The 13,235-nt window shown below is 37.2% G+C and overlaps 6 protein-coding genes across 6 annotated transcripts; 4 read left to right on the forward strand and 2 right to left on the reverse strand.

The window, feature by feature from the left end:
• Positions 1-1,402: 1,402 nt before the first annotated feature.
• B0P05DRAFT_635556 (uncharacterized protein) lies at positions 1,403-1,872 on the reverse strand (the record flags this gene model as incomplete). Its single annotated transcript, XM_051583597.1, has 1 exon — positions 1,403-1,872. Exon 1 carries the CDS (start codon positions 1,850-1,852, stop codon positions 1,403-1,405), a length of 450 nt encoding a protein of 149 aa, XP_051436973.1. The 5' UTR covers positions 1,853-1,872.
• Positions 1,873-2,394: 522 nt separating this feature from the next.
• On the forward strand, positions 2,395-3,094 carry B0P05DRAFT_13303 (uncharacterized protein). The gene has a single exon (XM_051573033.1). It carries the CDS (start codon positions 2,600-2,602, stop codon positions 3,008-3,010), a length of 411 nt encoding a protein of 136 aa, XP_051436974.1. The 5' UTR covers positions 2,395-2,599; the 3' UTR covers positions 3,011-3,094.
• Positions 3,095-4,961: 1,867 nt separating this feature from the next.
• Positions 4,962-6,755, forward strand: B0P05DRAFT_569792 (fungal-specific transcription factor domain-containing protein; the record flags this gene model as incomplete). The annotated part of the gene is made up of 5 exons (XM_051581278.1): positions 4,962-5,756; positions 5,802-5,932; positions 5,991-6,304; positions 6,352-6,542; positions 6,603-6,755. 5 exons carry the CDS (start codon positions 4,962-4,964, stop codon positions 6,753-6,755), a joined length of 1,584 nt encoding a protein of 527 aa, XP_051436975.1.
• Positions 6,756-7,232: 477 nt separating this feature from the next.
• On the forward strand, positions 7,233-8,445 carry B0P05DRAFT_532656 (galactose-1-phosphate uridylyltransferase). The gene has a single exon (XM_051577114.1). It carries the CDS (start codon positions 7,237-7,239, stop codon positions 8,290-8,292), a length of 1,056 nt encoding a protein of 351 aa, XP_051436976.1. The 5' UTR covers positions 7,233-7,236; the 3' UTR covers positions 8,293-8,445.
• A 32-nt stretch (positions 8,446-8,477) lies between these two features.
• B0P05DRAFT_532658 (uncharacterized protein) lies at positions 8,478-9,594 on the forward strand. The gene has a single exon (XM_051577115.1). The coding sequence runs from the start codon at positions 8,517-8,519 to the stop codon at positions 9,579-9,581; it is 1,065 nt and encodes a 354-aa protein (XP_051436977.1). The 5' UTR covers positions 8,478-8,516; the 3' UTR covers positions 9,582-9,594.
• Positions 9,585-12,446, reverse strand: B0P05DRAFT_532661 (RNA polymerase I-specific transcription initiation factor RRN3). Its single transcript, XM_051577116.1, has 3 exons — positions 12,163-12,446; positions 11,195-11,486; positions 9,585-11,144 (listed from the first exon to the last, which is right to left on the reverse strand). The coding sequence occupies exons 1-3, from the start codon at positions 12,352-12,354 to the stop codon at positions 9,682-9,684; spliced, it is 1,947 nt and encodes a 648-aa protein (XP_051436978.1). The 5' UTR covers positions 12,355-12,446; the 3' UTR covers positions 9,585-9,681.
• Between the last annotated feature and the right edge of the window lie 789 nt (positions 12,447-13,235).

The following is a 13,235-nucleotide window of genomic DNA, read 5'->3' on the forward strand; positions in this document are numbered from 1 at the left end:
TATTATAGGTGACCTTTGTAGAAGAAAATAAGGTAATTAGTGCTTTCAATTACACAATGGCTATATTTATATGAGTCAGATGTGATTATGACCAAGATTATCCTCAGAATCCCTGCAGTTCATGCAGAAGCTATGAAAAGACATGCACATTTAATGAAGTAAGCCACTACCATTTACTTGTGGATGTATTAACACCGTGGCTAGGCTGCAAAAAAGAGAGGACCACCAAAAGGATACGTAGAAGGATTAGAAACCCGATTAAAGCGTATGGAACAGTTACAGTGCTTCCAGCGCCAATTGGTCACCTTACCGAAAAAATTGGTCGCCTTTCTGAGAACCAATTGGTCACTTTTCTGAATGCCAATTGATCGTTTTCCGAAAACCAATTGGTCACTTTTTTGAACTTCAATTGGTCACCCCTTTAGAGCATCCTTTAGCGGACTTTCCAAAATGAAAAGTTTTTTATTTTAGATAGGTCAAACATTTTTTAGCGGACTTTCCATCAGACTTTCTAAAATGAAAAAAAATAAAAATTTCCTCCAAAACTATCTAAAATAAAAAGTTTTCGGTAGACTTTTCAAAACTTTTTCCCTGAAAATTTAAAATTTCGTTGAGAGACCCAGGTGCACCAAAAAAGGCATGCCATATCCAAAGATCTTGGGAGGCCACAGCTTCTAACACAACAGTAGCTTTCTTTTCCTTGCCCTTGTAGCTCCCGTGATGAGCCTTAGGGCAATTCTTCCATTCCCAGTGCATGCAGTCTAAAGATCCAAGCATTCCTGGGAGCCCACGCTCCTTTCCTACCTCATACAAGCGTGCAATGTCTTCTTGATTTGGTCTTCTGAGGTATTCGTTCTTGAAGACTTCGACGATTGCTTTACAAAACTTCTTCATACAGTGTAAAGCAGTTGCTTCATTTACACGAAGGTACTCCGCCATGAAGTCTCCAGGGACAGCATATGCAAGCATGCGGAGAGCAGCAGTTACTTTTTGGTTAGTTGAATGACCAAGTTTTTGAGCCATATCGCGAGATTGCACAAAAAAAGAGTCGTGTTGCATAGCTGCCTCCTTGTGGTGATCTGAGCACTTTCAATACAAAATATAATAAATAGTCTTTCATCATATAAATGAATAATCACTTATAGCACTATACATTATAAATATAAAGTAAGCACTGTATAATGACAGTAAATAACGATAACTGGGATAATATGGATATTTACAAAAAGGAAACCATAATTGTACCTTTTAGATAACCAGGAGGATTAAAGGAGAATCTACATAGTCAACTCCCAGGCACAAGCTGTCAAAGCGTTAAGTAATCAATAATCAATAATCACAATTAGTCAATGAATCAGGCAGTATAAAAGACAACCTGAAAAAGATATATTTTAGACAACAATCAAATTGTTTTTGTAATAAAGAAGTACTGAACAGTCTCACTGTATTTCTTTGTTTTCTTTCTATCTTCTATTATATCTTCATTCACAACCCAAACATCACACTCCTTGACTCTTTCGTACAATCTACGACTCATTCTGAATCTGCGTCGAAATGTAGCTTCATCTTCGACGGGATCTTCGCGAAAGTAATCTCGTTGAAGATTCTCTTCTCCGAGATGACGAAAGTTCTCCTTGTTTCTTTTACGTTGTCGCTTCTTGGAGACATTGGTATCCTCTTCTTCATCAAGCTCCAACAATAAATCAAACAAAGCATCGTTTTGTCTCTTTCTTTGGATGAACCATTGAAGTGCAGCCATTGTAGTATTGTGATCCATGTTGATTTTAAAATTCAGGAGTAAAGTTAATTTTATTTTAGAAAGTCCACTAAAAAAATAGACTTTCCAAATCATTTTTTTCTGAAAAAAAGTATAAATTTTAGAAAGTCTGATGAAAAGTCCGCTAAGGATGCTCTTATGCTTGAATCTTTTTTCTTTCTTCTTTCTTTCTTCTACTAATTGAATAGTTGGCGTAGGATAATGGTAAGTTTTTATAGCTTACTCAGTAAAACGGTCAATAGAAAAGGTATGTCCACGTTTAGTAGGTGAACGAACACGCTGGCCTTTGTGTCAGCCCAAGTCTTGTAGCTGAATTTCACCATACCACCGAATATGCCCACGTTTAGTAGGCGAACGAACACGCTAGCCTTTGTGTCAGCCTAAGTCTTGTAGCTGAACTTCACCATATTTTCGTTGAGTTTCGAAAGACACGCAAAGTCATTGTGCTTTGCCTACTTTAGTACAAACTTGACGGCTATTGACTCTAGAAATAGACGGTTTACTGACCCTTTTTTTCATTTATAGATACAGCAAAGCTCTTATTGTTGTCGTATACACCTGTATATAGTCATTATTTTTTTACTTAAAATAAAGATGGTTTTAATTAGAATGATGTTATGTTTACCTTTTTTTGCCTTTTTTAATATTCTTGTCTTTTTTTACAAGTCCTTTTTTTTTGTATTCTGGATTTTGAGTTGAATATATGCAAGCCGTCATCTCCATTTGAAAGTTGACATAATAATTCTCATTTTATAATAAATATAATTGAGATGCCTCGAATATGTCGTCTTTCATTCCCTTTTCATACTATACAATTTTAAAATGCCCAAGACTTCAATCACTAACGAGAAAAAAAAAAGAGGAACTTATCAAGACATACCAGAAAGCATCAGAAAGTTGATTATTCAGCAAGTCGTTGAAGAGGCAAACATTTCTCAAGCAGAAGCCTGTAGAAGATACGGCCTGGCCTCTTCGACTTTAAGCAGTATGTTAGATAGATATTATCTTGAAGGACGTATCGAGCTCAAACCAAGAGGAGGTAGAAGAGAAGAGGTCATCAAGCTTGATGACCAACACTGCGATTATATCAAGGAGCTTCTTGATGATGATTGCACTCAGACTCTGGATATGATGGCAGAAAGGCTAGTAGCCAAATTCCCTGACTTGAAAGAGAGGGGAATTACGACAGCGGCGTATGGAGATGCCTTACCGAACGTATTGGCTTTTCCCTGAAAAGAACAAAAGCTGTAGAGGAGAGAAGAAACACTGCTGCTACTATTCAGCAAAGATACGAGTATGTAGTTGAGAGAATGCCTGAGAGAGGCATCTTGTATAAAACTAACTGCATCTTTGTTGATGAGGCTGGATTCAATGCCAATCTTGTTCCTGGTCAAGGCTACTCAAAGAAAGGATCGACCAGTGTGGTTGTCAATGCCCATAAGAGGGCTATCAACATGACAATTCTTGCAGGAATATCGTATCAGGGAGTTGAAGATGTATCCGTCAAGATTGTAAAAGGTGGCACAACTGGAGATATCTTTAAGCAATCTGTTAAAGGTATCATGAAAAAGCTTGATGATACAGGTGCTGGTCCTCACTTTTTTGTGATGGACAACGCCTCCATTCATAAAACACCAGCAGTGAAAGAGCTTTTCAAAAACTCACAGCATCATATGTACTTGCCGCCCCCCCCCCTACTCTCCTTTCCTTAATCCAATCGAGGAATGCTTTTCGAAGCTCAAAAACTTGGTGAAAAGAGAGCCCAACTTGAAGGGCCAAAACAAATTGATTGAGCATATCAGACAAAGCTCTTATGAAGTTTCGCAAGAAAACTGCAAGGGATGGATTGAACATAGTATACAGTTCTTCCGTGCCTGTACTGCAAAAGAAGAGATATATTAATAAAGTTTTGATTATAATTCACATGGAGATGTCGGCTTGCATATATTCAAACGAAATTGATTGATGGTTTATACGAAATTCATTGAGCGTTTTTCCGAAAATAAATTATTATTTTTAGCACTTGTCACAGTATGCTGTTAAATTAATTGACACACAAACGTAGAAAAATTTTTTTTATTCAATAGCTAATATAATTAATAATAAAACAAAACGCAATAAAATAGGTATACGAAGATACCACTAAAGTTGTTTGTTTAATTTGAATTTGAATTTGTTTGTTCTGCATTTCCTTTCATATATTTGTAAAATTGGCGGCGTAATGATTCTGAATTTTTATAATTCAAGATTTTCAAATCCTCCCCTTCTTTCAGGCACGTGACTCAATCCATTCTTTTCTTTTGCTCCACCTTCTTTTGCTCCACCTTCTTTTGCTCCACCTTCTTTTGCTTGAATCCAGCGACAAATTCCATGTCTGCTTTATACGTGTCATTGTTCTTATCAACTTTGCTGGCTGACATCGAGGCTATTGAATCCAAAGTTGCAGGTAACTCAGTTGTTCATATACCAGAGACCTTTACCTCACTAGTTCCTTTAAGATACTATCAATGAAACTGCAGCTTCTGAGACAGGTGGATGACGCTGGCGCTGGTGGTGTAAACAAATCTTCGTATTTTCTTTTAATTGTTAGAGTTCTTAATTTGGCATCGTTAATCGCTTCTTCGAATACTGGTCGTTCAAGTGAACTGGCAAGCGTTTTCAACCTATCGTACTCCATAAGTTGTAGATCTATCAATTTTAATGGTGTATCCTTATTAACAGTTTCAATTTGTTGCTGAAACAATGACGAGGTATATAGGTACTGAATGGTAGGGTCATCTTTAAAAGGGTGATTGCTTAATGACGGACTAGCTTCTTAAGATCGGTTATCTTCTTAAGACGGAAAGAAGGAACCTCGTCGTATGCTGCTGCTTCGTTACCGTTATCGTCAAAGATGTTTCCTCTTCCATCCTCAGAATAAAAAGTAATGTTAGAATCCATTTTCGAATTAATAACGGAAAAAGCTATGACTAGTACTTGAGACGAACAATTTATTTAAAGGGGTGACCAATTGGAGTTCAAAAAAGTGACCAATTGGTTTTCGGAAAACGACCAATTGGCATTCAGAAAAGTGACCAATTGGTTCTCAGAAAGGCGACCAATTTTTTCGGTAAGGTGACCAATTGACGCTGGAAGCACTGTATTAATGAGCATTGCAGAAAATGGAAATTTACCTCCTGAAACAATGAAAGCTGTTATGGAATCAACTGAGAATAATAGTGAGGAACAAAACTCGGATGATTCAAATTCACACACAAGCAAAGCATCTTCTAGCAAGAGACAGAGACGCTCTTTATCTGAGCAAGAAGAGAATGACGATCCTGAAAAGACAAGAAATTCAGAACAAGGGGCCACAGACATTGTTTTTAAAGATGGACAAAGAGTGAATGAACCTTTTTCTTATGTCGGCAGCTCATCCGGCATTTATTTGTTGAGTCGATTATTTACTCGGAACGCAACAAACTTGGATAAAAAAGAAAAAGAGACTTTACCGAGACCAGTAGGAAACAATGAAGAAGATTTGATGATTGTTCGGTTTGGTAGTGATCCATTAAACAAGCTTGGGTTTGGAAGAATCTTGAATCCGGATTGGAAAATGCCACCCAAAGATTTGACAGACTATTTAATTAACATGTATTTTAAGCGAATCAATCCTACACTGCCAATTCTTGATGAAGAAAGCTTTTATCAAGAATACCGAAAAGCTAATTATGCTTCTACTTTTATTCCCATTATTATGGCTATTTGTCGTGCTACATCTCGTCTACTTAGAGAAGACGACCCATATGTTCAGAAATACAACATTGATCGCGCTCACCTCTTTCGTGATATTATAAAGCAAATGGATCTCTATTTTGATATTGATTTCTTGCAGCCAAAAATTGAAACAATTCAAGTACTCTTAATCTGCGCTTCCAATGCCGAGAAATGGGGTATAGAAAGTTCAGACTGGATCGGCACAAGCATTGCAGTAAAAATGGTACCTACAAATACAACAAATTTATGTAGGCTCATGTGAATGTAGGCACAAGATTTAGGTTTGCATAGAGCAAATGCGCAACATGAAAGTATACCTAAAAGAGATATGGAAGCCAAAAAAAGATTATGGTGGTCTGCTTATATAATCGATCATTGGGTTTGTGCCTCCCTGGGAAGGTAACAGAAAAAAAATTCAATCTCCCAAGGTACACACAACTAATTCTCTTTATTTTAGACCATTAACAATATCAGATGCTGACTGCGATATTGACTACCCTGACACAAGCGACCAACAATACACCATGTTTTTTCATATGGTCAAATTAAGCTGTATTTTGGGTGATGTCTTGAGAGCACTTTGTTCCCCTCGAGCTAGACTTATGTCTGAAAAGGGCGTTGGGTTAGAAGCCATTTCTCGAAGCTTAGAACAAATGCTTTTGGATTGGAAAAACTCTCTGCCACCACATTTGAACCTGACAGAGCAGGAGTTAGATAGGATTTCACGGAAAGATATGGATTTTACACTGAGAGCTAAATTAAGCAAAGGGGGTAAGTTTTGGGAAAAAAATCATATGCTTATACATATACATGATTAGCTGGCCAACTTCGATTAGCTTATACTGCTGTCCTTTTACTTGTCAAGCGCCCATTTATTTCTATGGGTGTTGGCAGCGGATCAACCGTTACAATACCTAATATTTGCCAGGAGGCTATGAAAGTGTCTGTTTATTTGTTTGATGTTATGGATGTTACTGATTTGCTGTGCAGCTGGTCATTAGGAAGTAACGTATTACACACTTTTTTTATTTTATTTGTTTATTTTTTATTAGGCTATTGTTTATCACAGACACAAATGTTGTTACTCTTAAACTTTAGAAATGCGGATACTGGCTTGAGTGCAGGATCTAAGCGCTTTTCTGAAAGATTTAAAGAACGTCACCGTGAATTAGAGAATTATATTACAGAGGTAAAAAGAAAAGAACCTGCTTCTTATCTCTAACATTGCTTGCTATAAGCCTTCCATTGTCCCCTTTCTTGAATTAATATCTAGTATAATCAGTGGAGATAATAAATCGCAAACGCCCTGTATTAGCCAAAATAACAATAGAGACGATCAACAATCTTCTTTATGGGAAGCTTCAAGTGGGATTGAGTGGCAAGGTAACAAGTAAAAATGTAAACTTTATTTATCTAACATGTAATAGAAATGGTCAAACTATTGGCAGAAACAGGATACCAAATCTAGATGGTTTTTGTAAAAAAAAAAAAAAAAAAAAAAAAAAAAAAAAAAAAAAAAAAAAAAACGTCTAAATTGTCGGGTGTGTAATTTACGTAAGCTGACGGGAGCTAAATTCAACTCAGTTGTTTAGATAATCAAGTCTCCTCTGCGGCCTTTGATTTATATTTTTTTCGTATATAAATGACAAACCATGGATTATATCACTTTTTTTCTTTTATTTTATTGTTGTTTTTTTCATATCATGTTTGATTACGGTAATAACTCTCATCGTCGCTATAACCCTCTTACAAAGTCATGGGTTCTCTGTTCTCCCCATCGTACACAAAGACCTTGGCAAGGACAACAAGAAGGTGGAGATATTGAACAAAGACCTGAATATGATCCCAAGTGCTATCTCTGTCCTGGAAACGAAAGAGCCAATGGCGAAAAGAACCCCAAGTATGATACTACTTTTCGTTTCCCCAATGATTTCGCTGCAGTCAAGGCAGATCAACCAGAGCTTGAAGCCAACGACGATGATTTAATCAAGGTAGAAGGTGTCCGTGGGGAATGTCACGTCATTTGCTTTTCTCCTCGTCATGACTTGACGCTTGCTGAAATGTCTGTTGAGGACGTCAAGAAGGTGGTCGATATTTGGACTGATAGCTACCAAGAGATGAAAAAGAAGTCTTTTGTTAACCATGTTCAGATTTTTGAAAACAAAGGTGCTGCGATGGGCTGCTCAAACCCTCATCCTCATGGACAAATGTGGTGTACTGAACGTGTACCTGAAGAACCCGGTAAGGAATTGATTTCTTTGAGAGAATACCAAGAAAAACATCAAGGCAAGTGTTTGTTATGTGATTATGCTCAACGCGAATTGAGTGATCCTGAGCGCAAGCGTACTGTATTTGAGAATGGTACCTTTTTGGTGGTAGTTCCTTTTTGGGCTGTTTGGCCATTTGAAGTCATGGTGTTACCTAAGGTTCACATTGGCTCTTTGCCCGAAATGGATGAAAAACAGAAAGAAGACCTTGCTGATGCTGTTCGTCGTGTCACTTGTCGCTATGACAATCTCTTCCAAACAAGTTTCCCTTACTCTATGGGGATTCATCAAAAGCCTTTGAATGGTGAATACCATTACGCTCACCTTCATCTTCACTACTATCCTCCTCTTCTTAGAAGTGCTACTGTCCGCAAATTCCTTGTAGGTTATGAAATGTTGGGTGAGCCTCAACGTGATTTGACACCTGAACAAGCTGCTAGTCGTCTTAGAGAACTCCCTGAAGTTCATTACAAATCTCAGCTCAAGAATTAGACTCTCTTTCTCTCTTTTTTGTAATATAGCATATACATAATAAACCACGCACAATTTGTTAATATCTTGATGATAATACTCCTTGTCCTATCGACACTGTTTTTTTTTATCAACAAATAAAGTTGACTTTATTCCAAGTTGCAAATAAACACAAGATTAATTTTCCGTTATGATATCTTTGATTTCACTGATTGTTGCTTTCCATTTCTTCTGTCAATCACGACATGGAACAACAGACGATAAAGCAACAGAAAATGCCAATGCATAGCAGGACAAGTAGTTGCACTCAAAGCATAAGACTCCGAGACAGTCGGAATAGCATGGATTTGATTGAAGGGACTACGCAGCAGTTTCCTCAAGGAAACAGAAAAAGACCAGAATCTACGGCCACGTTAGATGCACGTTTACAGAGACAGCGCTGGGATGCCTTCTTTGAGGCACAATATTCTTTTGGCGCATTTGTTCAAGGTTCTGAGCAAACAGAAGAACAAGATCAAGAAGCGCATCAAAAGAAAGTAGATAGACTCATTGATGATGGTAATTTGATGCTAGAACCACTCAAGTCACCTCGCTCAAGTACTAGGCCAAGCTGTGATGGTTCCATGTCTCATTGTACTGCATCTTCTACGCCAACAGCGGGCATTTTAACACCTACGCTACCTTGCCTGACTGACAACAGAGCTTCTATGAATAAACAAATTTGGGGCCCTCGAGATGAAAAGACATTGATAGAGCGTTTAGAGCTTTTAAAGAAAATTCGTGTAAAATCAGAAAAACAGACACAAGGTGATCAAAAAGATGCAGAGGGAGCTTTGGAAGAAGATCAAAGCAACAATACCATCAGTAAAAACTGTAGCACTCTGACTGCCCGTTGGAGACAGAAATTAGTAGAAAAAGCAAAAAAACTACGTAAAGAAGCTCAAGATGATGCAGGAAGTACTTTGTCCTCTGACTCTTCTTCTTTGGACCCTGATGAAAAGCAACCAGATATGACCAATGGAGCAGAAGAGGAACAGAACCCGAAGTTTGGAAGATGTCGTCGATCCTTTGTCTGTTTCATGCTTGGATTTTTGTTTCCCCCTTTTTGGTTGTTTGGTGCATTCTACGTTTCATCTTATGCAGACCGTCAAACTTCAGCAAGTAGAAGAGTTGATCGTATTTGGCGACATCGTTCTCGAATTGCTTTTGGTACTTTCACCATTGCTCTTATGATTATTTTAGTGATTGTCTTTGTACTGAAACCTGAAACTGTTGGTTGGAGACATAGCAAGTTACAGTCACTACAATAATAATAAAGTTGACAAAAAAGTAATTTATTATTGAAATGAATAATATGCAATAAGGCAGTGTATAGAACATGTAGGAAGTTTGAAGTGATGACGGATGAGATTATTGTAAATAATGAGTAGGGCTAGGACTAATACTCATAGCCATCATCCCTGAAGTTACATCCTCATCTTCGGTGTCTTCTTCTTCTTCACTTTCATCATCGTCTTCATCGTCGTCTTCAGAGATCCATTCAAAATAGATGGGATCAATAAAACCTCGACTGCTTTCTAGCTTGAATGGATCAAATGGAAAGAATGTTTGCACAGTTTGTAGTAAGTTGGCGCTTCCTAAACCAGGAACAAATACTTCTCGGTTCTTTTCCAAGACAGGGTATACATACATAAAGTGAGTGTTGCGAGCCAATTTGGCAAATTGACGGACTACAGCAGGAGCACACAATTTCAATGGATTGAATTTACTCATCACCAAACGAGGTAAATTGCGCAAACCGACACACCAAGTACGGCTAGCACCACTGCCAAAACCTGATTCAGGATGTGTTAAACGACGATGTTCTTCTGACATGGGTGACTCTTCTTCCATTTCTTCTTCGATTTCAAGATCGTTGTCAATCACAAGATCTCTCCAACGGAAACAAAAGATATACATGATAGCTTGAACTACAGCATAAAGCACATCATGTTTCGTACAATCTAAACCACGAATCAAAGATTCGTTTTGATCAACATAGTTGTCACACCAAACAGATAGCACAGAGATTAGACCCTGAATTGTACTGGAATCTAAAAACTTGGCACGAGCAACATAGGAAGAAATGTAGGCAGCAGCAGAGACACGGGTAACATTAGGCTTTAAAGGATCAGTAATATGCTTGATCAAGTGGTCCAAAAAGTAAGCGCTGTAGACATTAACATTCAAGGAACAATAGTAAAACAGCAAAAATTGTGTGTATCGCGATTTTAATGTCTTGAGAATGGACCTGTCAAAGATGTCTACCAAAGCATAAAAGATTTCGTTTTGAACATCAACAGAAGCCTGCTTTGAGCTTCTTTCAAAGTATTGGAATGTCAAATTCATCATAGCATCCAATTTGCGAACCATGTATTTAATTTGTTGAACAGAATCGTTGTGGTCGGCTATATAGTCTGAAGCTACAGAATCATCATCAGAAATATCCTCCTCATCGTCATCGTCTTCAGAATCACTGTTTTCAGAGTTATAATCCTGATCAAAATCTAAGTTATAAACGTCAAATTCGACATCTTCGTCCATTTCGTCCAGCTCGATTTGGATTTGTGCGTCTATTTGAACCATTTGATCAACTACCAGACCAAGGATTTGTTTGCGCAACATGGGAACATACTCAGCAACGGATAGAATATTTTTGATATAGGCAGCTTGCTCAGCAGAATTAAATCGCTTGTGAGGCATAAAGCGTACCAGACTAACAAAAAGTGAATTGGCACCTGTAGGAATCAATTGAAGAATACATTGAAGAGCTTCGTGACAACGATCATAAGATGTAGTACGAGCAACAGTAGCATTTTCAGGCAAACGAAGACCTAAATAGGATACATAAGGAATCAAATTTGCTATTTTTGCCTACACTTACGGTATCTGAATCCTTCAACAAGTGAATTTAAAATAGGGACAACATAGAATGCATGAGCAGAAACTAAGTTTTCCAAAAAACCAATGTATGCATTCACAAATCCTCTATTGCGGAAGCTCCAATCGACCTGTAAAGCAGCTTCGACAAGTGTAGAACAAGATTTGTCGAGCAATGATACAGATTGGGACAGCACAACAATCCATGTGTATAGCTTCAATGTGGAAGGTGCTTCTGGGCCCGAAGGATCTCTGTTGAGTGTTTCTACCAATTCATTATACCGAGAAGTATTGCCCTATCATTGAAATGAGGTTAGTCATGACATAACCAACATAAAAGATAAATGATAAAAAAGAGAAAGGGTTGAAGAAAGTCAAAGATAGAAAATCCTTCTTTTTTCTACTAAATCCTACACACAAGTGGGATTTATAAAGATCAACAACAATGGTACTTGTCCAACTACTAAGTATTGTCTATTCCCATATTATGAAAAGATCTTCCATCTTTTCTGCATGTAAAAAAAGAAGCATATGTATCTCTTTTTTCTGACAGGATTTCTCCTTTTTGTTTTCCCTCTTCTTTTTTTTAATCATTTAAAAAAGAATATAATAAAATATGGAAACAATTGTACAATTTACTTTTTTGGACCCATGAAAAGCTTTGCAATTACCCGAACGTATTGTTGACCACACAATACGGGGACATGCCGCAGTAGTTGGTTGTTTTTTTTTTGTTTTTTTTGTGAAGCAAAAAAAAATCTACTCGAAAAAAAAAAGCTTGATCCCATTGTTCACTTTTTCAAGTTACATGATAGTTGATAATGATAGGCCTGTGGTATACGAAGAAAAGAGAATTGAATGAAAGAAGGGGAGGAAGGGGAAAGTGAAGGGAAGCAAAAAAAAAAACCATAATAAAACTATCTTTAAACCATACAGAAAAGATGGCTTAAATCAAGAAATAAAATAGTTTACCTGTTCTTTTTCTCGCAAAGCGCCTAAAACATATGTCTTCATGATAAGCTTCATGTTGGCCAATTTCTCTTTACTGACATTTTCATTTGTCTCTTCCTTTTCAGAAAGAGTGGGTATTAAACTCTTTGACATATCTTGTGTAGGGATTTCTTGAACAGCGGTTGAGTTCATAGTGGGCGATCTGACAGGCATAGTAAGTGAGTAGAAAAAAGCAAATGTTAAGAAAGAAGGAAACAAAATAAGCAGTCGCAATGTGGAGAGAAAATTTTGCTTTGACAAGTCACATTAAACTTATCTGTTCGGCGTGCTCGAACCCGTTTCTCTTGATGGCATTATTTCCTCCCCCTCTTCTTCCTCAGGGTCTGATTTACAAGTGTCACAATAAGAAACACTATCATTTTGAAGAGTTTATCTCCGTAGATAACGCTCTCTTTTAATTTGCGTTCTTCCTTTATTAGTTTGATTTGTTTTATGGTACAACGTACTCATATACCCATATTCAACTGTCATTAGTAAGCCATGACAATACACTTTGATCTTTTCCCCCCCCCCCACTCTTTTGAAAAAAATTAAATGCAGATAATACACATTCAAAGACATACTATTATTGGTTGTGAAAAAATGGTCTGATTTGATTAAGAATTAAGAAATCCCCCACAAGTTAATTTCTGAGGTCATAGATTTTCTTAATATCGAGATTAAAATAGAAAACAATGGAGTTGGATTGAATCACGCACTGTTTTGATTGAAAGAGGAGCCCTTTATAGCGAGGCTTGCATTGTGAAACTATCTACTTTTGGATTTATTTAAAAAAAGAAAGCAAAAAAAAAAGAGAAAGAGAGAGAGATTCTGACTAACAATAGCTTGTCTCTTTTTATTTTCAAGGTTTTTAGCCTCGTTTTATAGTTTCTTTTCCTTCTTTTTGATGATATAATGATAAGAACTTTTCTTGTATCACTAAAAAGGGTATTCTTCGCGCGCACGCTCCGAACTCCCAAGACATTAAATGGTGTACATGACACAACAAACCTTTATTTGTCTCCCAAACGTCGTAGACAACAACATTTTGCTAG

Source organism: Gilbertella persicaria, assembly GCF_025201335.1.
Source record: "Gilbertella persicaria strain CBS 190.32 chromosome Unknown B0P05scaffold_10, whole genome shotgun sequence".
NCBI lineage: Eukaryota > Fungi > Mucoromycota > Mucoromycetes > Mucorales > Choanephoraceae > Gilbertella > Gilbertella persicaria.